Source organism: Eptesicus fuscus, chromosome 9 (genome assembly GCF_027574615.1).
Source record: "Eptesicus fuscus isolate TK198812 chromosome 9, DD_ASM_mEF_20220401, whole genome shotgun sequence".
Classification (NCBI taxonomy): domain Eukaryota; kingdom Metazoa; phylum Chordata; class Mammalia; order Chiroptera; family Vespertilionidae; genus Eptesicus; species Eptesicus fuscus.
Window position 1 is genome coordinate 19009754 of NC_072481.1, and position 26745 is coordinate 19036498.

The 26745-nt window shown below is 38.4% G+C and overlaps 1 protein-coding gene and 1 non-coding gene across 14 annotated transcripts in view; both read right to left on the minus strand.

Annotated features, from left to right (window-relative positions):
- Window positions 1-26745, minus strand: part of PUM1 (pumilio RNA binding family member 1) — a 126168-nt gene that overhangs the window by 25842 nt on the left and 73581 nt on the right. For 8 of the 13 annotated variants that reach the window (XR_008557080.1, XM_054721428.1, XM_054721427.1 and 5 more), the window contains 7 exons: window positions 26268-26361; window positions 25027-25143; window positions 20531-20682; window positions 15729-15867; window positions 14160-14303; window positions 12720-13016; window positions 11421-11657 (listed from right to left, as the gene is read on the minus strand). Coding sequence is in view for 12 of the 13 variants with exons in the window: in XM_054721428.1 (XP_054577403.1) it covers window positions 11421-11657; window positions 12720-13016; window positions 14160-14303; window positions 15729-15867; window positions 20531-20682; window positions 25027-25143; window positions 26268-26361 (1180 nt within the window). In the remaining variant the exon portion in view is untranslated. The remainder of the gene's footprint in view (window positions 1-11420; window positions 11658-12719; window positions 13017-14159; window positions 14304-15728; window positions 15868-20530; window positions 20683-25026; window positions 25144-26267; window positions 26362-26745) is intronic. The other 5 variants (XM_028155109.2, XM_008147962.3, XM_008147961.3 and 2 more) reach the window with 3 other exon arrangements.
- On the minus strand, window positions 15538-15615 carry LOC114233980 (small nucleolar RNA SNORD103/SNORD85). Its single transcript, XR_003620183.1, has one exon. It is a non-coding gene; the product is annotated as a small nucleolar RNA SNORD103/SNORD85 (small nucleolar RNA).

A 26745-nucleotide genomic window follows, 5' to 3' on the forward strand; every position in this document is an offset into this window, starting at 1 on the left:
GAGTGTGAGTGTGTGTGTGTGTGTGTGTGTGTGTGTGTGTGTGTATTCCCAATATTGGCATATTTTTTACATTACATAAAAAGAATGTAAAGCCTTTTATAAAATGAATGTGAAGCCTTTTCTTTTGCCAAACACCCCGCCCCCGCCCCCCAACTCCTTTAAAACAAAAAAGCAAAGTAGATAAGAAATACACATAAACCAAAAAGAGTGTGTAGATGAGTAACAATTCAGGATCCAAGAGAAAGTCACTTAAGGTGAACTTCATGAGTTTTAATGAATGCCTGGTTTGGAGATTAATGGTATCTACAAAAATATACCCAGCTTGGATTTCTCCAGAGAATTCTAGGGCTCATCTTCAAAGTTCTGAGTCTCAATGAAAGTGGTGAGACCAATCAGAAAAGGCTCAGTGTTAAAATTGGTAAAACATTTTTCTTGAGCATTTGTCCTAAGCCAGGCTCTATGATAAAGCATCTTATAGAAGCACTTCAGAATTTTTAGAAAGATTTTAAATTCCCATGTATATAACAGAACATTAAGGCCCCAAGAGGTGCAATGCTCACCCACAGACACAAACAATCATGGCCAGAATTGTCACAGGACTCTTGATTTCAGAGTCAGTGCCCTTGCAACTAGTCAGGTCCCATTTTCAAACTCAGCTATATCAAGTTTGCTTATTCTAAAGGACACTGTTATTCTTGTCAAATTCCACAATATTTCTTAATCCATTGTACCTCTTGGGGCCTTAATGTTCTGTTATATACATGGGAATTTAAAATCTTTCTAAAAATTTTCCTGAAGTGCTTCTATAAGATGCTTTATCATAGAGCCTGGCTTAGGACAAATGCTCAATAAAAATGTTTTATTTAAGAAAAGAAAGAGAAGGGTTTATAAGAAAAGAGAACAGTGGCCATATGGGTATTCTTTATTCTGTTTCAGAAGCAATACTTTCTTCCCTGACTTGAGATTGGGAGGAAATGGGCAAAGAGATGGCAATCAAGTAGGTCACAGGTACTGGGCGAGTGTGATAATAGCAAGTAAGATGCTTAAGGAGAAGAAAGTGGCATGAACACACAACATTTTGAAAATAATTTCAAGGTATTTTAAGAATCTGATCACTAACAAAAGCACTTAGGGAAAAGTAACAAATCAACAGAGTAAAGAACCGAATTCCTAAAAGGCCCAACACACATCCTTATAACAAGATCTGTTGTGACAAGATTGAATGACAGGAACCAATCCTGAACTCTGCCCTATTTCTACACTGATATGAGCCAATAGATACACTTAATGTTTACACTTAATGTTTCAGCCACAATTATATTTTCTGTTACTGTGGCCAAAAAGCATACTGACTAATGCCTAACACTGGATTCACTGACTGGAGTACATCACGTGTAAAGTCTAAAGCAAAGTGTTATAAATTTGTTCAGAGGTTTTGATTTTGAGTTCTGGTCTCCTTGGATGCCAGCAGCGTACACAGAGCCACATACACACATAACATACATACGTACATACAGCTTTTTTGTTATTGTTAATCCTCATCCCAGGCTATTTTTCCATTGATTTTTAGAAACAGTGGAAGGGAGGGAGAAAGACAGAGAAACATCGATGTGAGTGATTGGTTGCCTCCTGCACGTGCCCAAACCAGGGCCAGGGATTGAGCCTGCAACAGAGGTATGTGCCCTTGACTGGAATCAAAACCGGGACCCTTCAGTACGCAGGATGATGCTCTATCCACCGAGCCAAACCGACTAGGGCTACATACAACTTTTGTTACTGAGAAAGTAAGTAAACAAATCTAAAACAGAAAAGAAATGCTCCCAGGTACTACATTATAATCAGCAAACTGACACAGTCACAGGCATATTTGCTTGAGCCAACTAATTTTTCTGTAAATATTCAACCAATGTAGGTTTTTGTTTAAAATCATAGTTTCCTGATTGTTTATGTAAAGGTAACTGGAAAATAGTAGACCATCAGTAAGTATCGCCTTTAGATGGGGAATATGCAGGGCACCATGGTTTATACATGTACATATTCTTGTAACCAAACTACTACTCTCGTGGAGGTGGCTCCTAAAAGTGTTTGAATTTGTAATCCATTTTAAAATAAACATTTCACACAGGGCCTCCAAAGGAGCCTCTTAGTGATCTCATCAAGTTTTCCCAGTATTCTGACATTCCACAGACATTAAGGGCTTAAATGCTTTGTTTAAATTAGTATATGCAGGTTTCCAGTTCCACATGTAAGGAGCTTGAAGTCACCACTCCACCCTAACAAGTATAAAGCTAAACAGACCGAAAAATCAGGAGTTCTTCTTGGATCCATATGAGAAGGAAGGACAAGAGCAAACCACTGCCCCCAAGATTGGAAAGACAGGTGAATACAGGTCATATCACAGCTTACCAGAACAGGAACTCAAACAAAACCACCACCAGAACCAGTATTGAATAGGAACACCTGCATTGCAACTGACGAATTGCTAGAGGTTCGGTCAGTGAGTGTGGACAACTCAGAGTTTTAACTCCAGGGGGACCCAGTCAGATAGGGAATGGGGAGCACAAGTGCACAATAAATATCAGAGAATTTTCCTCAGGCTTCCGGCAGACTGAAGGGAAAAGAAACAATTCTGAAATGTGCCAGAGAACTAGAACCTTAATTAACAAGCCTGTCCTCTGGAGAAACTAGTCAACTAGAGCCTAATGCAGGGTTTTATGATCAGAGATGAACTGATCTGGGGAAGGGAAACATGTAACTCCAGCCTCCACAAACCATCCTGCCCCACGGGGTGAGGGGGTGCCGCTAAGAAACGCTTGTGTGCCCTAGCTGGTTTGGCTCAGTGGATAAAGCATCAGCCTGCGGACTGAAGGGTTCCAGGTTCTATTCCAGTCAAGGGCATATGCCTGGTTGTGGGCTCGATCTCCAGTAAGGGGCGTGCAGGAGGGACACTCTCTCATCATTGATGTTTCTTTCTATCCTTATCCCTTCCTCTCTGAATCAATCCTATCTAATAAAAGAGTAATATGCAGATTGACCATCACTCCAACACACAATATGGCTGCCCTCATGTGGTCAAAGATCCTGCCCCCATGTGGACACAAGATGGCCACCACAAGATGGCCAGCAGGGGAGGGCAGTTGGGAGGCACCCAGCCTGCAAGGGAGGGCAGTTGAGAGGGACCAGGCCTGCAAGGGAGGGCAGTTGGAGGCGATCAACCCTGCAGGAGAGGGCAATTAGGGGTGACCAGGCTGGCAGAGTAAGGAAGTTGGGGGCAAACAGGCTGGCAGGGGAGCAGTTAGACATCAATCAGGCTGGCATGGGAGTGGTTAGGGGGTGATCAGGCTGGCAGGCAGAAGCAGTTAGGGACAATCAGGAAGGCAGGCAGGCGAGCAGTTGGGAGCCAGCAGTCCACTGGGATTGGGCCTAAACGGGCAGTCAGACATCCCTCGAGGGGTCCCAGATTGGAGATGGTGCAGGCTGGGCTAAGGGACACACCCTCCCCCACCCCTATGCACGAATTTCGTGCACCGGGCCTCTAGTAAAAACATATTTTAAAAAAAGAAACACTTGTGAAGTTGATAGTCCAGAGGCATAGGCTCACTAAACGAATGAGATATGGATCATAGGACTCCCCTGACACCTCATTACTAAAGCCAATTTAAAGCCATTCCTTTTATCCAGTATAACAAGCCTGGCTATTAAAAAAAAGAAGAAGAAAAGTAAGCATCATACCAAAAGGCAAAAACAAACAAGCAAGCAAAAAAAACCCCACAATGTGAAGATAAAGAATAATCAGAAATATGCGTGGCAAGGATATTGGAGTTACCAAACCTGGAATTTAAAACAACAATAATTAATATGCTAAAGACTCTAATAGATAAATGTAGACAGTATGCAAAGAACAAGTAGGCAATGTTAGCAGAAAGAGGGATTAAGAAAAAAATAAAAAAGAAATGCTAGAGATAAAAAACAAAACGAAGAATGCCTTTGATGGGCTTATTATCAGACATGACACAGATAAGGAAAGACTCTGAGTTGGAAGTTATATCAATAAAATCCTCAAAAACCAAAAAGGAAAGAGAAAAAAACACTAAAAAATAATAAAAAAGTACAGAATATCCACAGACTGTAAGACAACTACAAAAGTTAGAACATACATTATGGGAATATCAGAAGGACAAGAAAGAAAAAAGGAACGGAAGTATCTAAAACAATAACAACTAAGAATCTCTCCAAATTAATATCAGATACTAAACCAGGAAGCTCAGGGAACATTGAGCAGCATAAATGCCAGAAAAAATTACAGCTAGGCATATCATCGTCAAAATATAGAAAATAGAAAAGACAAAGAAAAATCCTGAAAGAAGGCAGAGGGGAGGAAAACATGACAATAAATTACATCTCACTTCTCCTCAGGAAAAAAAAAGCAACCAAGAACAGAGAGGAATCAAATATTTCAAGTGTTGAGAGTCCTGGCGCCCCTGATACAGGAAGGTTGCAATTTTGATTCCTGGTCAGGGCACATACAACAATCAGCCAATGAATGCATAAATAAGTAGGACAACAAATCAATGTCTGTCTCTCACAAAATCAATTTAAAAAAATAAAGTATTGAGAGTGAAAAATATTACCAACCTAGATTTCTGTATCCTGCAAAATTATCCTTCAAAGGTGAAGAAATGCTTTTTCAGACAAACAGATATTGAAGAAATGTGTTCCCACTAGACCTGCCTTGCAAAAAATGCCAAAAGAAGGTCTTAAGAGAGAAGGAAAATAATACAGGTCAGAAACTCCAATCTATATAAAAAACAGAGCATCAATGAAACTTAATGACATAAAAATAAAAACTTTAATTTATTCTGAACTGATCTGACAAGCTTGTTCAAAATAATAGCAACAATGTGTTCAATTATGTATGCTATGTTTATATCACATTTATGTGCTTATCTATGTGAAATGAATGACAGCAATGGATGGAGGAACTAGGATTGTTTTCTTATTATAAGGTTTTTGCACTACTTGTGAAGTGGTATAGTCTTATTTGAAAGTGAACATGGATTAGTTGTAAATGTGTAACGCAAACTCTAGGGCAACCACTAAAAGAAAGTTTTAAGCCCTGGCCGGGTAGCTCATTTTGTTGGAGTGGCATCCCAATGTGCCAAAGTTGCAGGTTAAATCCCTAATAGTCAGGACACATACAGGAAGCAACTAATGGATGCACAAATGAGTGGAACAATAAATCAATGTTTCTCATTCTCTCCCCTCCATGATTCCTCTCTCCCTAAAAATCAATCAATAAATAAGAAATGTTTAAGCTTTTAAAAATAAAGTATAACTGGTATGTTAAGAAAGAAAATAAAATCATATAAAAGCCCAAGTCAAACCACAAAAGACAGAAAAAATGTGAAAGACAAAAATAGGGACAAAGAACAAAGACAACAAATAGAAAACAGTAACAAATATGGTAGACATTAATCCAACTATACCAACTATTTTAATGTCAATGGTATAAATGCACCAACTGAAAAAAAAGATTGTTAATGTGATCACAAAACACATCCCACCTATATGTTGTCTACAAGAAACCTACCTTCAAAATACACATATAGATTTAAAGTAAATGATTGTTAATAAACACAGAAAAAGTACTTAATAAAATCCAAAACCCATTCATGAAAAAACTCTTAAACAGAAGGGAACTGAACCTAATTAAAGGCATCTATGAAAAAAAACCACAATGCTCATACTTAAAAGCAAAAGAGGAACACTTTGTCCCAAAGATCAAGAACAAGGCAAGGATGTGTGTTCTCATCTACCCTCTTTAACAGTACTGAGGTTCTAGCTAGTGAAATCAGGCAAGAAAAAGAAATTAAAGGCATCAAGATTGAAAATCTGTTTTTATTCACAGGTGACACGAACCTATATATAGAAAATCCTCAGGAAACCACCCAAAACTATTAGAATAAATAAGTACAGCAAATTTGTTGAATACAAGATCAATATACAAAAATCAATTGTATTTCTATTAACAAGCTGAAAAAAATCTAAAAATAAAACTAGAATACAATTTACTCACGATAGCAAAAATATAAGATATGTAGGAACGAATTTAACAAAAAGACTTGTTAGACCTGTATACCAAACATTTCAAAACTTTGCTGAGGAAAATGACGTATGCAAAACAATGAACCATCACCTCACATAATGTAACTCAAAATGGATCATATACTTATTTATAAGAACTAAAATACTAAAACTTTTAGAACAAAACATACAAGAAAATCTTTAAGAAATTGAGCTGGCCAAAGATTTCTATACCAGAAAGCATGATAAACTGGCCCTCATCAAAATTAAATTATTGCACTTCCAAAGACACCATTTAAAAAATGAAAAGACAAGCAAAAGACCAAAAGACTTCATATGCAAAACATATACCTGGTGAAGAACTTGTATCCAGAACATTTAAAAAATGCTTACAACTCAATAATAAGACAAACAACCTGAATCAAAAAATATGAGCAGACATTTCACCAAAGATACATGAGTTGTTAATAAGCACATGAAAAGATGCTCAGCATTATTAGTCATTAGAGAAATGGAAATTAAAACTACAATGATATACCATTTCAAAATCACTAGAACAGCTATATTAAATAAGACAAATAAGAACAAATGTTGGTGAGGGTGCAGAGAAAATGAAGTCCTCACACATTGCTGGTGGGAATGTAAAATGGTACACTAACTTGGAAAACAGGTTGGCAGTTTCTTTAAAAGTTTAACTTAAAAAAACAACATACATATCAGCAATTCTACTCCCAGAGAAATGAAAGCAAGCGTTCACAGAAAGACTTGCATACAAATGTTCATAGCACCATAAACTATTTTTTATTGATTTTAGAGAGGAAGGGAGAGAAAGATAGAAACATCAATGATGAGAATCACTGATCAGCTACTTCCTGCATGCCCCTCCCCACCAATGGGGATTGAGCCCGCAACCCAGACATGTGCCCTGACCAGCAACCCTGCTGATCGGGCATAGCAGCATATTTTATAATAACCAAAAACCATAATCAACAAACATCCTTCAATTGTGAGTGGTTAGACAAAATGTGATATAGCATAAAATTGAAGAGAAGTCAGCAACAAAATGTAACAAACTACTGATACACATTATATCAAGGATGAAATCTCAAGATCATGAGAAGGTACAGAAGCCAAACAAACGAGATCACATATTGTATGCTTCTATTTATATGAAATGTCCAGAAAAGGCAAATTTAAAAACAGAACGTAGATCAGTGGTAATGAACAGGAATTAACTGTAAAATGTCATGAGGAATCTTACTGAGGTAATGAAGATAGTCTAAAACCGTTTTTTGATGATGGTTGTACAATTCAGAAAGTTACTAAAAATCACTGAATTATACAGTTGAAATGAGTGAACTTTATGACATAATCTTATGGTGAGATAAATAAAACTCATTAAGTTGTTTTAAAAAGTATGGTCCTTTAAGTAATGGGTAATGGGAAAAGTAGTATTGAAGAGTCTTAAATAGGCAGTCAACAAGTGATTGCTTAATCAATAATGAGAGAAAAATAACTTAAGCAGGGCACTGATTTTTCTGAGTATCCTAGCTTATGTCTGACCACTGGGAAGAAGTGTGAAAACAATATCACAGATAATAGATCCACCTTGGGATAACAAAAATACAGGCTGAAATGTGCATTCAAACATTTACTAGCTGTGTGGTTTTATGAAAGTCATGAAACTATGCTGAGTTTAAGTTTCCCTCTGTAGAATAGTCTTTTGAGTATTTAATACACTGAATGAACACAATAAATTTTTAGGATAGTTGTTAAGTGATCGAAGAATTGATGGCTGGTGGGCAGCAGTGAAGTAGTATTAATAGTGGAAGCTTTATGAGGTGTGACCCAATGTACACTGAGTGGACAGATTATTATGATCTTTGAACGCATAATAATCTGGCCACTCAGTATATATATTAGAGGCCCGGTGCATGAATTCGTGCATGGGTGGGTCCGGCCATCCTGGCCATGGGGAGGGGACATGGGTAGTTGGCCGGCCAGCCTACTGGTCGAACTCCTGGTCGAGGGGACAATTTGCATATTAGCCTTTTATTATATAGGATATACACTGAGTGGCCAGATTATTATGCGTTCAGAGATCGTAATAATCTGGCCACTCAGTGTATATATGGTAAAGAAATGCTAAGTTTCTTGCATCAAGATGTCTTTAGGGTCTTTGTATAGGTACTGCTAGAAACCAAGTACCACACCTCATATAGTAAGACTAAAGCATACAAGAACCCTTTTCTAAAGGAGTCTGAGTTAAAGCAAAGCTCTAGCCAATCAATTAAGTTCCTCAAGAACAATGTGTATAATTTTGTAGTGCATGCAGCAATTCAAGTCCAATGCAAATACATACAACCAACTTGCTTAAACAAGGTACACTTTTTTAAGGAGATGATATGTTAAAAATAAATCTAGGCAGAAAGCAAGAGTCATTAAGAAATAACTTGCCCAATAATTATTTCCTACTTCACAAGAGGAACATGAATTAAGACTAAGGCAATATTTCATTAAACTGCTAATATATTGGAAAGAGAAAAGGTACCATGCATGCAAGTATTATTTCCAGCTCCATTTTCAAACACTCAAAAGCCACAGCATTTAGTTCAGGGGTTGACAAACTTCAGCCCACAGGACAAATCTGGCCTGCTATCTATTTTTGTAAATAAAGTTTTATTTTCAACAGCAGAGTTGAATATTCACTACAGAGACCATCTGACCTCACAGATTTAGTTTGTTTAGTACTCAGTAAGAGCTGACACAGTTCAAATGTTTAAGCCAAGAAATTAAAAGGTAAGATTACTGCATCTGATAATGCACTGGTTTTAAATATATCCTGGGCACATCATGTGACAGGATATACACTGATAATTGCTGCTTTGGAATCAAAAAGTCTGACACTAAATCTGTTCAGGTATGAGACCTAGGCATGATATTTAGGTCAGTTTCCTGACTTCTGTATCATAGGCATAATACCTTCCAGAGCTATATGTACAGCAGCTAAAACCATTAGTAGTGTCAGGTAATAACTACTCAATAAATGTTAGTTCCTTCCATCTACACACTAAACTGACACTTTCATCTATCCCTTATATTTCTGCATTAATCCCGAGTCTTTAAAGCCAGGCATTCTGTCACTAGAAAACACTGTTATACAATAAACCCACATCCATTAGCTATTATCCAATATGGATTTAGCAACCTGGAATGTCCCTACAACTTTCCTAATATAACCTGAAACAATGAGTTCTATAACTACAGAGTTCTTAATTTATGAAATTTTAGGACACACACACACACATGCACAAATGTATATTTACTTATATAGATAGATAATGTTGCCTCAAAACTCATCTCTCAAACTCAGAAATAGAATTAGTTCTAGAATAATAACTATTATCTTAACCCCTTCTTCAAGTCTTACTTTTATATTTTTATAAATCATTTCCAAGTATTTGTCTTTCCAAATGAAAGCATACTATTCGTTTATAGCCTGTCCTCATTTCTGAGTCCAAAAAGCCATTTTTAATCTTGCTAGTTAAAAAGTGAAAAAAGCCCTGCTGGTGTGGCTTAGTGAGTGAGAGTCGACCCATGAGCCAGGAGACCACGGTTCGATTCCTGGTCAGGGCACATGCCCAGGTTGTGGGCTCGTCTGCAGGAAGCAGCCAAATGATGATTCTTTCTCATCATTGATATTTCTGTCCTTCTCTCCCTTTCCCTTCCTCTCTCTGAAATCAATAAGAACATAGTTTAAAAAAAAAAGTCCATGTAAACTGGATGAGTTGGGTTTTTTTTATTTTATTTTAAACTAGAGGCCCGGTGCATGAAATTTGTGCACTTCGGTGGGGGAGAGGAGGGTGTGTGTGTACCCCTCAGCCTGGCCTGCGCCCTCTCACAGTCCAGGATCGGGGCCTAAGCCAGCAATCAGACATCCCTTTCACAGTCCCGGGCTCTGGCAGTCTGGGACCCCTCACTCCTTACCGCCCGCCTGCAGCAGAGGCGGGAGAGGCTCCCACCACCACCGCTGCACTCGCCAGCTGTGAGCCCAGCTTCTAGCTGAGCAGTGCTCCCCCTGTGGGAGCACACTGACCACCAGGGGGCAGCTCCTGCATTGAGCGTCTGCCCCCGGTGGTCGGTGCGTGTCATAGCAACCGGTCGTTCCGCCGCTCAGTCGATTTGCATATTAGGGTTTTATTATATAGGAGGATAGGGACAGTCCATATTTAGGCATGTCTTCACAGAATAATAATTAACAGAACCCCCAATTCAGTGTCAAAAGTGTCCTGGGCTGCATGATAAATTACATGGTTACTCCACGTCTATGCCTCAACTTTCCCCATCTAAGAAATAAATCGGTACTTCAAAATCCAAACCTGACAAATGACTGGGAGAAGGGAGTGTAAACCATTTCCTATCTCTTCAAAGACTTAGAAATTTGTCCTCTAACGTGATAATAAAAGTGCCTCTACATTCTTAAAGCTTGCTGATTAAGGAGCCTCTTCATCCTCCTCGTTTTCTAGGATCTAGATGGTAACATTTAAAAATCCCATACATTTAACCACCAAAACATAGAATTGGGAAGTATACATCTATACTCATTAGCATGCTATGTAGTTTAAGAAAATATATACAAATATATTGGCAGCCCTAGCCGGTTTGGCTCAGTGGGTAGAGCACTGGCCTGGGGACTGAAGGGTCCCGGGTTCAATTCCGGTCAAGGGCACATGCCCAAGTTGTGGACTTGATCCCCAATAGGGGGCATGCAAGAAGCAGCTGATCAATGATTCTCGTCATTGATGTTTCTATCTCCCTCTCCTTTCCCCTCTGAAATCAATAAAAAAGAAACAAGAAAATGTCTTTTAAAAAAATCTGGGAAACTTTTTAAAATAAAATGCTTTATGTGCAAAAGATATTAAATGTATACATGGGGGGGTGGAGAGAGTCTGAAAAATAATGCAAAATAATAATCATGGTGATATTTAAGTGTTAATACTAGGTGAATACATTCTTTTTCTCTATCTTTGTTTTCCAGTTTTATTTAAAATGAATCTGGACTGTGTTTATAATGAAAGATTCTCACATGCAGCCAGAGAACAAGATGTTTGTACTAAAGTGAAAATATAGGGGATACACCCAAACTTTAATAAATCCAAAAATGCTATGCCATCTAGGTACAGCCTAAATAACGTGAGGTACTCAAGGAAGGAACAGAACACCCAGGACACTTCCAGGATAAAGGGATTGTGCTTTGCTTATGCAAAGTACTTCTAATGGCATCGGTGGCAAGAGATTTCTCGAGTTCAAGGTGGTGTTAGAGTAATGGTTCTTACCCAGGTTTAAGCTTGAAGAGGATCCATGTGAAGAGAGGGAAGGAGGTGGTGTCTGTGAATGTCCTGGTCCCTGACTAGGGAGAGGCATGCCCACGGGTCCAGGAGAGGAGGAAAAGCTAAGGCCGTTATAAAAACTGTGTCCAATGGGGGTCAAGCTGCTCGATGTCCTCTTATAAAGGTCACTGCTGCCAGTCAGGGAGTCACGGCGGGAGCCACTGCCAGTGTTGGAGTTTGCAACTAAAATGGAATTAAAACAATGCAGATAAGAACAGGCCTGTTCCTTGAAGAACAAGCCCAGTGACCTGTTCCTAACACTTTGATCCAGACTCCCTACCACCGCAAATTTGTCAGCAGAGACAGCCTAACTGTTCATGTGGCAGTTCTAGGAGCAGGTAAGGTAATAAAGAGGACATGGCTCAGTTTAACATGAAACTTTTGTTCAAACCATCACACATATGCTAAATTTACCTTCCTTTTGTGTCATAAATTATGGGGTGGGGTGGGTTAAAAAGCTCTGATGGACGGCCACATAAGCTTTGGGAAAGGTGAAAGAAAATGGGCTAAAAAGAATGCCTTTCATCAATCCAAAGGTTCTAGTAGGAAAAATGGAGTACAGAAAACATATTTGTAAATGGGACATTGTCCCATACACAAGATTTATATATGAAAGCCTGTTTTCTCAATGGGTTCATTCAATCAAGAGTTATTACTAGACTCCAATTCTAATTTAAGATACCTTCTCGCAAATGTGCCCTTCTGTTTCCACATCACATTGTTTTACAAACACTGTATTTATCCCATTGTTTACCTTGCTATTTTCCTGATTTTTTTCTCCCATAAAGCGTTAAAAATATACTGATCTAATTTCCTTCCATTTTTCCCTTCTTCTCAAAAGACTGCAGAAAACTCATGAGTCCTTAAGACTTGCAGATTGTACAGTCCACTACCCTGTTATCTTTGGTAAGTCGTCCTCCCTGTTTTTAACATCCACATTTCTATGCTTCCCTCCACGCTCTCCCCAATGCCAGTAAAAATCTCCCCTGCTTTCCTAATTCCTATAACAAATCGACTATGAAATATAAATAAGTAGCAACACAAGCAAAAACCTGCAATAGGCCCCAACTGTATATCTTGATTTTAATAGTCCATCATCTCAAAGATATGTGGGATGGCTGGATTCCCACGGGGCTCAGTCCAGATCTGCCTGTGGAATCTGTCCAGGTTTCCATGCATCGTCAGTGTTCCATAAAGATTGTAAAAGTAATTATAAGTTTTAAAGCACATCAGTCTGATTTCTACCTGCTGTTCCAAACCCTCCAAGGGCTGATCCCAGGGTGGCGCCGAGAGAATTGCTACTTCCAAATCCCAAGGATGTGTTGGCAGGCTGGGCAGAGCCCTGGGAGAAGAGGGAGGTGCTCTGGGAATTGCTGCTCAGAGAGTTGTTGCCATAGAAAGAGCTGGATGCCAAGCTGTTATTGGGCTGTTGCTGGGGCTGGGGCTGAGGCTGCTGGGTTCCTAAAGGGCGAAATGGTCCATTTGTTGTTCCAGCAAGACCACCAGCTGCTCCATTTGCTGAAGCTGCGGCCGCTGCAACAGCTATAAAAAAGAAAGCAAATCATCTAGCTTTAAAAGAGATTGGCCACATTTCCAAACTACATTGTTATCCTTTTCTGAAAATCTTTTAATTCTTCTATATCTATTCAAAGTAGACACAAACCTTGTAAAAAGCTATACAGATCTGTCTTTGATCCCCTCATTTGAAGCTCTTATTTTCTATTTCTACTTTCAAAATAGCACTGGAGCAAGTTCAGTATGTTGTGGCTTTAAAGAGTCTATAGTTTAAAATAGGTACAATATCAAATATATCCATTTTAAATATATCTACTTCCCAAAAGTTCATTTCACAAATATCTATGGTAAAAACATTTTTCTAGCCCTAGCCGGTTTGGCTCAGTGGATAGAGTGTCGGCCTGCGGACTGAAGGGTCCTGGGTTCGATTACAGTCAAGGGCACGTACCTCGGTTGCAGGCTCCTTGCCCTGGTCAGGGGCATGGGCCCTGGTCGGGAGCATGTGGGAAGCAACCAATCGATGTGTCTCTCTCACATCAATGTTTCTCTCTGTCTCTCCCTCTCCCTTCCATTCTCTCTAAAAGTCAATGGGGAAAAATATCCTCGGGTGAGGATTTAAAAAAAACACACACACACACACACACACACACACACACTTATTTCTAGAATCAATGTCATCCATAGGCTAAAGTCCCTCAAATTCCTAAGACATTTAAGCATGTTGCTTCTCTTCTAGATTTTCCCACTATTATTCCTAATTAAATGTATATAGGTTAAAATAAAAACTTCTCTCCCCCCCCTACCAAAACCTATTATTGTCATGTCTCTCTACTCATCTCCCACCTTCTCTATCCTTGCCCCGTGGGGGGTGGGTGGAGGGAATCTACATTATTTGAAGATAATGACATGGATTTCTGTGAAATTAGCCTTGGACTTGTGCCAATGGTGCCATTTTATATGACTAATCTAACTTCCTATGTTTGCAGTGGAATAAGTCCTTGCTCTTCACATGCCATAAAATCAGAATCTATCGATACCATTTTTTGCTTCTGATTCTCTTTCAAGTATCACAGGGTAGAAATGCTATATTGAGAACTGTCAAATAAAAGTGCAGTTCAACATATTTTAAGAATGTCATTCATCACCCTTTTACCCTGGATATAAGCTCACCTGCTTGTGCAGCTGAGGAACTAATGATGACGGGGGCAGGAGCTACAAGTCGTACAGGAGCTCCAAGACCATTTCTCGCTCCTGCATTCACCACAAGGGCACCGGTTTGGTCATAGTAAGCAGCAGGAGCCAAGACCGGATAACCTAGGAATAGAAAGGCACATACTGTAAGCACATATACACTAACAATGCCTCCTGGGCACCAGCATATCGACATAAACAGTCACAAACTCAGCTATCCATTTCCTCATTTGTAAAATGAGGATAATACCTGTCTTTATAAAGTTCTTGTGAAGATTAAGCTAAAGCTGAATGTAAAAGATCTAGCATACTATCTAGCACAATAAGAGAAGCATTATTTTTCATCCACTAGGTGCTAGAAAGAGAATTTGGAGCAACAGAGAATATCTACACTCTTCAAAGTGCTAACCAAGGTTATCACCAACCAGCATTCACTGACAATTTTTTAATGTTTCCCTGACTACACAAATAATAGAGGGAACAAATGATTACAACAATCATAGTATTTCCATACCACTTACTAATCTAAGCACAAATATGCTGCAAGTTAGCATGAAAAACCTAGACAGGCTTCAATTAATAGGATCTTTTCATGCCATATGAGATGGAATCTCTAAATCCTATTAAGGTATATTAAGAAATTATAGGTGATTTCTTCATACATAAATGCTTAGTAACTAACAAAATAATACAAGTCAAATTTACTCACTAAATAATAAATGAATTCGTTTAATATGGCTACACTCCATGCTCAGTAAGGTTCCATAAAATTATGCTGAAATTTCGTAAGAACCTATTTCAAAGGAAGAACCTCAAACTATATCCAACCCACGCAAAGAATAGAACCAGGTGACAGTGAGCCAAAAATGATATATATTCAATATATGTATCATAGTTTGGCAGCTACAAATCATCTTTATACTGGTTCAGAAGAAATCCTAGAGACAAACAAGAAATACCATGAATTTCTTCCTAATAATGCTGTTCAAAAATATCATCATAACCCTAGCTAGTTTGGCTCAGTGGATAGAGCGTCAGCCTTCGGTTCCGATCAAGGAATTCTGGGTTGTGGGCTAAGTCCCCAGTGGGAGGCATGCAGCAGGCAGCTGATCAATTATTCTTTCTCATCATTGATGTTTCTATCTCTCTCTCCCTCTCCCTTCCTCTCTGAAATCAAGAAAAACTTATTTTTTAAAAAAAAAATCATCGTCGTAACGACTACAGACTTGGAGTAATGTTAAAGTGGCCAGGGCACTCCTTCTATACCTAATCCTGAGAGGGAAAATAGATCAACACCAGTGAAAACAGCATAGTCTAAGCAATGTGTGGAGATGTGCATGTTTCCACCGAGATTAAGACTGGCTCAGACCAATTAGGTGCTCTCATCAACGAACTGTGGTCTAAGTGAGGGCAAGTATATGTCATCCTTGCCAGTCACCAAATTATGACAAACCTAAGCAAGCTAAAAGCACTGCTTATTCTCTGAAACTCTCCCAACAAGCAAACTTTATTTTTCCTCAAAGTATTAGGAACAAAATACAGCCTCACCTGGCATGCCTGCAGCCAGTCCTTGTCCAAAAGCAAGGGCAGAATTCACTGCTGCAGCTGCCACTAGTGGATCTGTTTGCTGTCCCTGTTGATTCTGATTTGGAGTCAAAGGACGCTGGCTGGCTCCTCCACGGAGAACCTGAGAGACAGAAATAAATCAACCACTTTTTTCTCATTTGGTATATCTAAGACCCACCACATGCTTAAGTTGGGTACACTTTTTTAAAAATTAAATTTCTTAGGATGATATTCTATATAATAAAAGGCTAAGATGCAAATTGTCCCCTCTATCGGGAGTTCGACCAGGGGGCGGGGCTGGCCGGCCAACCTCCCACGGCCCCTTTCCTCTCCCCCCGCCAACCCCGGCGATTGGGGTGGGCTGGCCGGACCCCACCCATGCACAAATTCGTGTATGGGGCCTCTAGTTGGTTAATAAAGTTATATAAGTTTCAAGTGTTTAATTCTATGATATATCATTTGTAATGCCCACCACCCAAAGTGACCATATATTTGACTCCCTTTACCCTTTACTATCTCCTTTCCCCTTCTCTCTGGTAACCACCATATTGTTGTCTGTGATGGGTCTAAGAACTTATGGTTATAAAAACATTTTTCCTATAGTGGTATTACATGGCATGGCTGTTAGCATAAAAATTCAGTTAACATTTCATACAGTGAAATTCATTCTACCTAAATTTAACCCATTGTACGCCATAAGTGTCTGTAGATGCAAGTGGCAGACCTTCCCCACAAGCCACGCACGTCTATAAAAACAAAAACAAAATTTTTTCCCTAAATGGCAGCCCTGACCAAATGGCAGTTGAGACCCACAGGTTGAGAACCACTGCTGTAGAGGCTAAGACCATCGGAAAATACAGATATTTACATTACAATTCATAACAGGAGCAAAATTACAGTTATGAAGTAGCAACGAAAATAATTTTATGGTTGGGGGTCACCACAACATGAGGAACTGTATTAAAGGGTCGCGGCATTAGAAAGGTTGAGAACCACTGATGTAGTGGGTGAGAGATCTAGATAAAAATGAACAAATTAAGTTAAAACATCCAAATGAGGTCACCAGGTTTAAGAGGCTTCTGACCTGATCATTTCTATCTCTCCTCTCATAAATTCCACAAACATACAACAAACTAAATGGAGATGAACATTAGTCAAGAACACTGTCCTTTCGGTGCAGAATACCAGTTCTGCCACTGAAATAAAGGATCTACTTTTTTATTTTTAAATTTAAAATCTTTATTGTTTAAAGTATTACATATGTCTCCTTTTTCCCCCATTGACCTCTCCCCGGCTGCTCCTACCCCCAGCACATGCCCTCACCCTCCTACTGTCTGTGTCCATTGGTTATGCTTATATGCATGCATACAAGTCCTTTGGTTAATCTCTTAACCCCTGCCCCGGTCCCACCCTGGATCTATTTTTTTTATTCATGAAACATAGGTGTCAAGATGATGGTAATCATTCTTACTCTGAATTAACTCTGAAGAATCTATTCCTCTAGATCTATAAACTACAGCAAGTAAAAATGCAAAACCCACAGATAAAAGCTAAAATTACCAAAGTTTAAAAACAATACATTTTGCAATGTTTTCAAAGGCAAAGTTCTTAGATCACTTTCACTATCACGCTGCTGTTTTTAACAGTTAGACATGTGGTCAAGAGCCTGGGTACAGATTATTCTTGGTACCATTTGGTAAAATATTTAAGAGAAACACCACTAGCAATCAATTAAATATTTATTAAATAACCATAGGTGAACAATATTATCCGTATTGAAAAGAAGACATTTAGATTACTCTAAGTCTATTATTTCCTTATCTGTAAAAATAGTGAGAATAACAGCTTATCTTGCAGATTTGTTAAAAGTATGAGAGTTAGCCCTAACCGGTTTGGCTCAGTGGATAGAGCATCTGCCTGTGGACTGAAGGGTCCTAGGTTCAATTCCGGTCAAGGGCATGTACCTTGGTTGCGGGCACATCCCCTGCAGGGAGTGTGCAAGAGGCAGCTGATCAATGTTCCTCTCTCATCGATGTTTCTGACTCTCTATCCCTCTCCCTCTCTCTTCCTCTCTGTGAATAAATCAATAAAATATATTTTTTAAAAGTATGAGAGTTAATGTATTACCCAGGAGCTAATCAGTAACCAATAGCTAATTACTATCAAAATATTAGGCAATTTATTTCTGCAGTGACCTAAAGACTCTACCCAATTTTATAGGAGAAGGAATACTTCAATCTACATATATAAAAGAGGTTGCACAGGCGAGTGTTTGGGCAAGACTTAGAAGATACCTAACTAATAACCCAGAAGAGCCTCACTCTAGAAAAAGTAAATAGCATGCACAGAGATACGGTAAATACATAGTTCAAAACTACTAGAGAACTAATTAAACATCATGCAAGCATCATTTTTGTTGGGCATGATAAACATGGCTTATGTTTGGTTAGGAGTTGTAGGAAAGGTCAGGGGACAGGTAAATGGACATGGTGCCTGAAAAAAAGAGGTAGTCCTGACTATTGAATCCTGTATTAATGAGAGCAACATGTTTCCTTTTGGTACACTCTTTAGAAATCTATGTAGTACCTTGATGAAAAAACATAGTTCTTAAGTCAGCTGCCAATATTCATGTATTTTAATTTTATCAATCGGTGTCAAATCTGGGTTTTATGGAAACAAATATATAAAATTTAACAAGTAACATTTTAACATCTAATAAAATCATAAAAAAATGTCTGAAATTCTATTTGTAAAACACTATCCAAGGTGTTAAGTTTACTACCTATCTTCAGAGAAGTTACACAACTTGCCCTAGGTACAACCAGTTAGTGGCAGAACAAAGACCAGATTACAGGTTATATATAACTCCAAATATCACAATATGGTCAGAGAACAGCAAAAACTGTGAAATAACAGACTTCTGTAATCTTAGCAACTTCATATTTGTGTGACCCTAGGCACACGAATTCTATTTCTTCAATCTTATGATGGGAAGTCATATAATCTATAGAAGTAGGGTAAGTAAAAAAAGAAAAAAAGAAGTACAGCACTTAGCTTTAAAAAGAAAGCTTTCAATAGGAAGAACTTATTACTATCTTTGTTGTTTGCTTTATTAGAGCTTAATTTAAAATGGTAATTACTTCAGTCTTTCAAATCCACAAGTACTTGGCAGCCATTTGAACACAAAGATCATCTCAGAAATAAATACAGACTACCTACAAAGAGGAGCTATTAACAAATTCATTAATAGGGATCACCCATTCTGTCAACAAATTCCCTTACATACTTGGTACTAGAATTGTATCTATTGCAAAGAAAATCATGCATTAGCTTCCCCAAAATGATCATACTGTAAAAATACTGGACCAAGATAAACTAACTAGAATTTCAAAACACGTGTTTTTCCTATAATTTTGTGGAATCTAAGAAAATAAACATGGTCTCTTAGTGAGACTAATAAAAAGCAGAGGATTCTTATTATATCATATAAACACATATTAACATGGTATGTTTCAAAAGACAGCTTTAATTAGACAATGAATATGAAAAGACTAATGCTCATTTTATTGCTTGAAAAAAATTCTACTTCTAGGAATTTAGTCCATTGAAATAATGCAAAGGACTTATACAAATGATATTTATCAGTCTTTTTTTTTTAAATATGTTTTTATTGATTTTAGAGAGGAGGGGAAGAAGAGGGAGAGAGATGAATATCAATGAGAGAGAACCATATGTCTGCTGCTGCCCGCACACCCGCTATTGGGGATCGAGCCTGCAACCCCAGCATGTGCCTTGACGGGGAATCAAACAGCAACCTTCCAGTGCAGGGGGATGATGCCCAACCAACTGAGCCACACTGGCCAGGGCTATCAGTCTTCTTTATAACACCAAAATATTGCTAAGTTAAATATGAAATAATAATGGACTTGTCAAAATAAAGTATGGGATATTCTTTGATGGATTTAAATATAGCTAGTAAATGTTATTAAAGTGAACATTAAATAACATGGAAAACTGTAAAAGCAGTAGGCAAAACCACATGAACAGAATAATCCCAATTTTATTTTTAAAATTCATTTAATAATGCTAAAATGACACCAACCATTAATACATTAATATTGGTTTCTTCTCACATTATATGTGTGTGTGTGTGATTTTTTTTTTTTTTAGTTTTGCAATTCACCACAATATTCAGCAATAGGTGTTATTCTAGTAAGCAGGAGAAAATTACCTATTTAAAATAAAAAAGATATACTCGGTTTTGCATTTAATTATCCTTTCCCAACTCAATTTAAAAGCTTTTATTACTGTAAGTTAAAACAAACATAAGAGGTTTAAGATTTATATCCAACCCAATAGATGTTATAAATAAGCAGTCTGAAGAACCAGTCCCTCCCCTTCAATGGCAAGTGACTTGTAACAGAGCCAGAGTGATGTGAGAATGTTGTTTAGCAGTTAACTACAGTATGGCAGAAAGAAAATGTACTGTCAGTATGATACCCACTTTGCCACTAGATAACCATGTACTCTTAACTGGACAGTTCGCTAGGCAGCGTTCTCATATGTAAATTGTATGATATCATTATTTCAACTATTTACATTAACCAAGAACCTGATTCATAAACAGTATTCAGTAAGCACAGCTAAGTCTAAGCCTAAACTCAGAGACAAACATGAGAGGGAAGTCACTCATTCAGTGCTTCTCTATTTGGACCAACATTACCTTTTAATTAATAAATAACTAAAATTCACATTTATACAGCATAAATTTTGTTAACATTTACCTGCTGCTGCCCTTGCTGAGCCTGGGGGGTGGTCTGCTGATTAGCAGAATTTGTTGCTGCAGCAGCAGCAGCAGCTTGCTGCTGGAAAAGACTGGCAGGGTAGACGCCCCAGGGAGTAACTCCATAATACTGGTGAGGGACCACAGCTGGGCCTAAAAACAGCCAAGAGAAAGGTAAGAAAAGTTAAGACTAATCTCAGAGTTTCCAAAGACTACATCTGACTCAGCAGATCCTAATGCAAAATATTAATTTAAGAATATATTGATCTGTTCTACCTAATCATTACTTCTATTTTTTTAAATAGAAAATGTTATGCATGATCCCCACACCAAAGTCTTCTAAAGTAAGTAATAAGCCAGCCCTAGAGGAAGAAGCTAATGAAGGATGAAACACTGAAGGTAACAGGGAACAAAATTGATAGAAGTAGGAAGGAGTGGGTTTAAGAATACATGGAGAATTTGGCCGTGGTCAGAAAGAAGGGAAAGGCATGCTTGTCCACAAGAAAGAAAGGTCATATGAAAGATAGAGACAGCCCTATCCGGTTTGGCTCAATGGATAGAGAGTCAGCCTGCAGACTGAAGGGTCCCGGGTTCTATTCCAGTCAAGGGCACATGCCTGGGTTGCAGGCTGGATCCCCAGTAGGAGGCATGCAGGAGGCAGCCAATCAATGATTCTCTCTCGTCATTGATGTTTCAATCTCTCTCCCTCTCACTTCCTCTCTCTGAAATCAATAAAAATATATTTTTAAAAAGATATAGACAAAGTTTGTTGTTAGAAGAGAAATAATTGAAGAGTTTGTGTGCTTAAAGTGACAGAAAAGAACAAAAAAAATTAAGTTGTACTCTGCTCTCAGTGGTAAGGATGGCACCTGAGCTGATTAATAGGACCAGAAATCCTGGTGCTTCATTAACTCCAAGAGCATGAAAACCCATCAGCAAAACCCAGACACCCCACTGAACCTCCACTGCTCAATTTCTAAAAGGCTTACTTTTCCTACTTCTATTTTCTTAAAGTCGCAAAAGTCATTCAATACAACTACATTCAGACATTGATATCTGAAATTTTAATTTGTCACAATGAAAACAAATAAAAACAAAAAATGTAATGCCTTGACTTATTACAGACCTATTCGGTTTCCTAAACACAACTATGCTTTCTGCTTCACACTAAAGTATCTGTTCACCTTCGTTCACAAGTTACAGCTGAAGTTTTTGCCACACTTCAAAAGTAACAGAGTATACAGACAGCAACCTGGATGTGGCAGAAATCTAAACCATAGAATTTTCTGAAGCTGGTAGCAAGAAACATCAAGGTTGCCTACTTGCCAACCAAAAAAGGCTCAAAGCCACCTCTCTTCAAATCTGCTGAAATGCATCTCCAATTAAAACTTTCTTAAAGTTTAAAGAACAGTTTAAAATATTTACAACTTGATTAATAACCCCATCTTACAATGGAGTTCCTTCTAAAGAGCTGTCTCAAATACAGCTATTCTAACATTAATCCTAAAGCAACATATAATTCATTAATAGTCAAAATAAATTGGTACATGTTTTCTGTTCCTACATTTTTACTTTCTAAAACACAAGTGAGTCAATCACTGCCCATTGTCACTCTGACATTTATAATTTGGCATTTTCTGTACCTGTGGGCTTAGCCAAGATCAAGAAGCATTGTTGCCCGGCTGGTGTGGCTCAGTGGTTGAGCATCGACCGTGGACCTATGAACCAGGAGGTCACGGTTCAATTCCTGGTCAGGGCACATGCCCAGGGTTGTGGGCTCAATCCCCAGTGTTGGGCGTGCGGGAGGCAGCCAATCAATGATTCTCTCTCATCATTGATGTTTCTATCTCTCTCTCCTCCTCCCTCCTCTCTAAAATCAATTAAAAAATATATATTTTTTAAAAAAGAAGCACTGTTTATAAGGGTGCCCACTGTGAAACTGCCTAAAAAAGCTATGTTACAATTGAGCTTTATTATAATAGGCAAATGGGTTTAAAATTTTTTATCAGAACCTAAATAGTCTAAAAACCATACCTCCAAACCACACCTCCAAATTAAAGTTGGCCCCCTAACTCATCTGGCTAGTGTTTGTAAAGAGGAGTCGTCTTGGGAATTTGAAGAAAAGAATGAAAGAGAAAACACAACAAAAGACCCTATCTGTGCCTTAGTTTTCTCACATGGAAAACGGGTGTAATAGATGTTAGCGTGTTGCCACATCTACCTTGAAAGGTTAGGTTGCAACCTGCAATGATATTCCTAAGGTTCCCCCAAAAGCCAACAAAGCAAACTCTTACTGGGCACAGAGTTTTGTTATCATAAACATTTACACTATCTTTTAAATTTACTTTAGCTGGCATTTCTACTACTTTCCCTAGTCTTGTGGCCTGAGTTTAGGAAAATAACCTAAGGTGCATCATTACTTGAGATTGACTCATCTGGGTACCTGTTTCCATTTCTGGGTGATTAACACTCCATAAGAATTTGTAGTTTCATAGTTTGGGCAGTTAACATTTCCAGTTTTGTGTGAAAGCACTTAAGTCATTTTCAGTCTGGCTCAGCTGATGAGTACAAAAAAACAAGATTCTCATCATCAAACTGTGATCACAGGACAAGCGTTGTCAGGGAGAACTTAGACAAGTTCTCTGTTTCAAATAACATACAGTAAGTTAGTAGAGTCGTCTTGGGCATTAGTTAGTTTAGTAGAGGAAAGAAAGTACACAAAAAAACAATTTAAGATAGCATAGAGCCCTGGCCGGGTAGCTCAGTTGGCTAGAGCATCATTTCGATATGCCAAAGTTGCAGGTTTGATCTCCCATCAGGGCACATACAAGAAGCAACCGATGAATGAATCAATAAGTGAAACAACAATTTCTCTCTCAAAAATCAATCAATAAATAAAAAAAGATAGACATTATATAGTATTGTGAAGTGCTTTGAGTTGGACCTGGTTCAAACCCCAACTCTACATTTAAAATGTGATCACAAATGAGACAGCCTTCTGAGCCCCAAATTCCTAACCTGTAAAATCATCATATGGCATTCAGCATAATGCCTGGCAAATAGTTAATAAGGGTACAACAAATATGAATGGTATTTAGCAAAGATGATTCTTCTAGGAAGAGCTTTCTATTTCTCCCCCAAAGGCCAAAGGGGAGCAGAACTATACTACATATTCCTTCCATGCCAAAATGTGAACAATTCTAAAGAAAATATGAACGTCTATACTGCATTTTTGAGTTCATAATTACAAATTACATGTTATATAAGTGAAATTTAACAATATCATTTGGTCATGACTAATATGACTTGGAGGGTTCTGTCCCCCCCAAAATATTTACTTTTGGAAAACATTTGGTTTGTCCTAACACTGAATTCAACTTACCACACATTAATGTCTATGGAGACAGCAACTATGCCAGAGTCAAATAACAAAAGTGCCTACTTTTGGAAGAGTTCAGTCTCAAGGGAAAACACACACACTCATGTATATATAAAACCACAAGCAAATAAATACAAAACAATAATAAGTAATAGGGGAGGGTTAGCAAAGGAAGGCTTTCTAGAGCAGCAGTCGCCAACCGGTAGTCTGCGGACCACTGGTGGTCCGTGAGGTCCGAAAGGTTGGCGACTGCTGTTCTAGAGGTGGCAATGCCAGTTAAGGAGCTTTTCAGGCAAAGAATTTACTCAGGAGACTATAGGGTCCAAAGATACTGAGACCTAAACCACCATGTTATTTACAACAAGCTAAAATCAGGTTAGCATTGCTAGAATGAACAGCATGAGCCAATGGTAGCCAATTTGAAGGAGAGAAAGTGGCCCGCATGTCAAGAGATCAATGTACAGATCATGGAGAGATACCTAGACATAATGGGTCCCAATCCTCCTTAATCCCCTGAATGCCATGGCACCTCATTAAAAATACTGATTCCAAAGAACAAGATACCACTGTCACCACCCAAGTAGATTATAATGATCAGCTGTGTTTGATAATAACCAACATTTGCTACACAAGGGTCGATAATACAGAAAGCAATGAACAGTTTAAGCACAAGAACGAAGGGGTAAGATTTGTGTTTGATAAAGTTTTCTTGAGCAATTTTTGGGAGGCAGAAGAGGGGGAAGAAGCATGGGAACTAGGAATATGTGAGAGAACAGCTGCAAAAGTTTAGGTAAAGCAAATAAGAACCTGGGCTGTGATAGACTAGAGATAGTAGGAAGACCTGGGTAAGGAAAGAAATTCCCAAAATATATTTAGCAACTGGTGGCTTCCTTGATCAAAAATACCTATACAGGAGGTGACTAGTTTGCCTTTGGACAGGTTCAAGTCTGAGGTTACAGCTAAGCAGAGCTACACAGCTAGCATGTAGATGGCACTGGAAGTCAGGAGAGAAATCCTCACTGGAGACATGGATTCGTGAAAGAGTATAAAGGACACATGCCCAATTCAAATGACTTTCAGCAGGTGAGAAAAATCCCTCGTGCAGCAGAATGTCTCACCTAGTGTTGCTGCTGCAGCCAATCCAGCTGTGTAGGGGTCCGTCCCTGGGTGACCAGCGCTGATGATGTATGGATTGGGGACAAACGCAGCGGGAGCTAAACCTGCTGAAAACATACCTGTCAGTAAAAACAAACTTGACTAAAACTGCAGTCCTACCAAATACCTACATAGTTTAGGTATTCATTCCAGGCTATGGGTAAGAGGGGGGAGACAATATAGGATAACTTGAGACTAAATAAAAAATTTTTAAAGTAAACAATCCCTATACTAAAAATTATGGTGACATTTATCTTTTGTCTTTTTTTCCCTACCTTTGCTAAAAATTATAATTAAAATATTAGGCAGCTTTAAATTCGCACAATTTCTAAAATATTATTAAAATTAGAGCAATTTAAAAGATGTTATAATGGGATGGAGGGAAGGATTTATTTCCATTTATAACAATTTTCCAGTTTACCTCAAAGAAAACGTATGGGTATTTATAAAGACAACTAACTATCTTCAAGTATAAAATACTAGACCCAGGCAAAGGCCTCTGTGCCTGGCCTTCATTTATCTAGGTGGAAACTAGTCTTTCCTTCCACAGCATACCACAATCCATGATTGGCAGTCTCCTTCCTATTCCATCATGTCCTTTAAACACATTAAAAATACTTCTACTTGTACTTGTTTACACATATAACATTGTGTGTTCCTCAGAGACCTTAAAAAGGTCGGGATGGGGGTCGTCTAGGCAGTAAGATGAAAATATGCAGGTCAAATGAATTGCTACAGAAGGACAAAGCTACTTTAAAAACCAGTAATTAGATAAGAAGACTTGAAAAAAATACATGCTGCTAGGAAAATGGATTTAGAGGTACTTCTTGTTACTTAATAAGAGAAGTTGATATATTCACATTCAATAAAACCCCAACATGGATAAAATTATTATTTAATAGATTTCATCCAATCTTACCAACAGAATTGATGCTAGTGACCACTGCAGTAACTACTTTTAAATCCTGAAAGAGCTGAGGTAGAACAATAGTAACTGAACACTAAGAAATGAGTTGAGGTATAGAAGATGTGTCAAAACTAAAGAATGTAGCTAGAGACAAATGAACAAAAGGAAAAAGGGATTTACCTTGAGGGATTTTTGCCTAGACTTTTATAATCAGTCTACTGGATTTCACAGCAGCCAGTATCCTAAAATGATGGCCACACTGATAATAATAAAGGAGGCATAGGCTTAAGGACTTACCAATATGAGGTTGATGAGCAGCTGCTAGTGCATACTGCTGCTGCTGGGCAGCTGTCAACTGCTGGACAGCAAGCGCATTAGGTCTTTGGAACAGCTGAGATAAGAAAAAGACATGGTGAGGTTAGAGAAACTGTCTCAAGAATAATTTTAAAATCTCTCTGAATAAAAATTTTTACACGCCCCATTGAGGCATGATACTTTAAACAAAAATGTTCTCATGCTCTACCCACTCATGAAGTATCACAATGCTTCACAGTTCTGCTTTCCCTCTTTCTTTACCAAAGTTTGGTGTATCCAGCTCCCACATGCTGACTATTTCACAGATTATGTGTCCCTGAACCACACACATACATACAAATGCCACAGTGGTTGTCAACAGGTCTTAGGGAACTGCCTAATCCACGCCACACAAAAATTAAACAAAGGTACAACAAAATGATTTACCACATTGCCCCCAGTGCTGTTATCTCCCTACCAT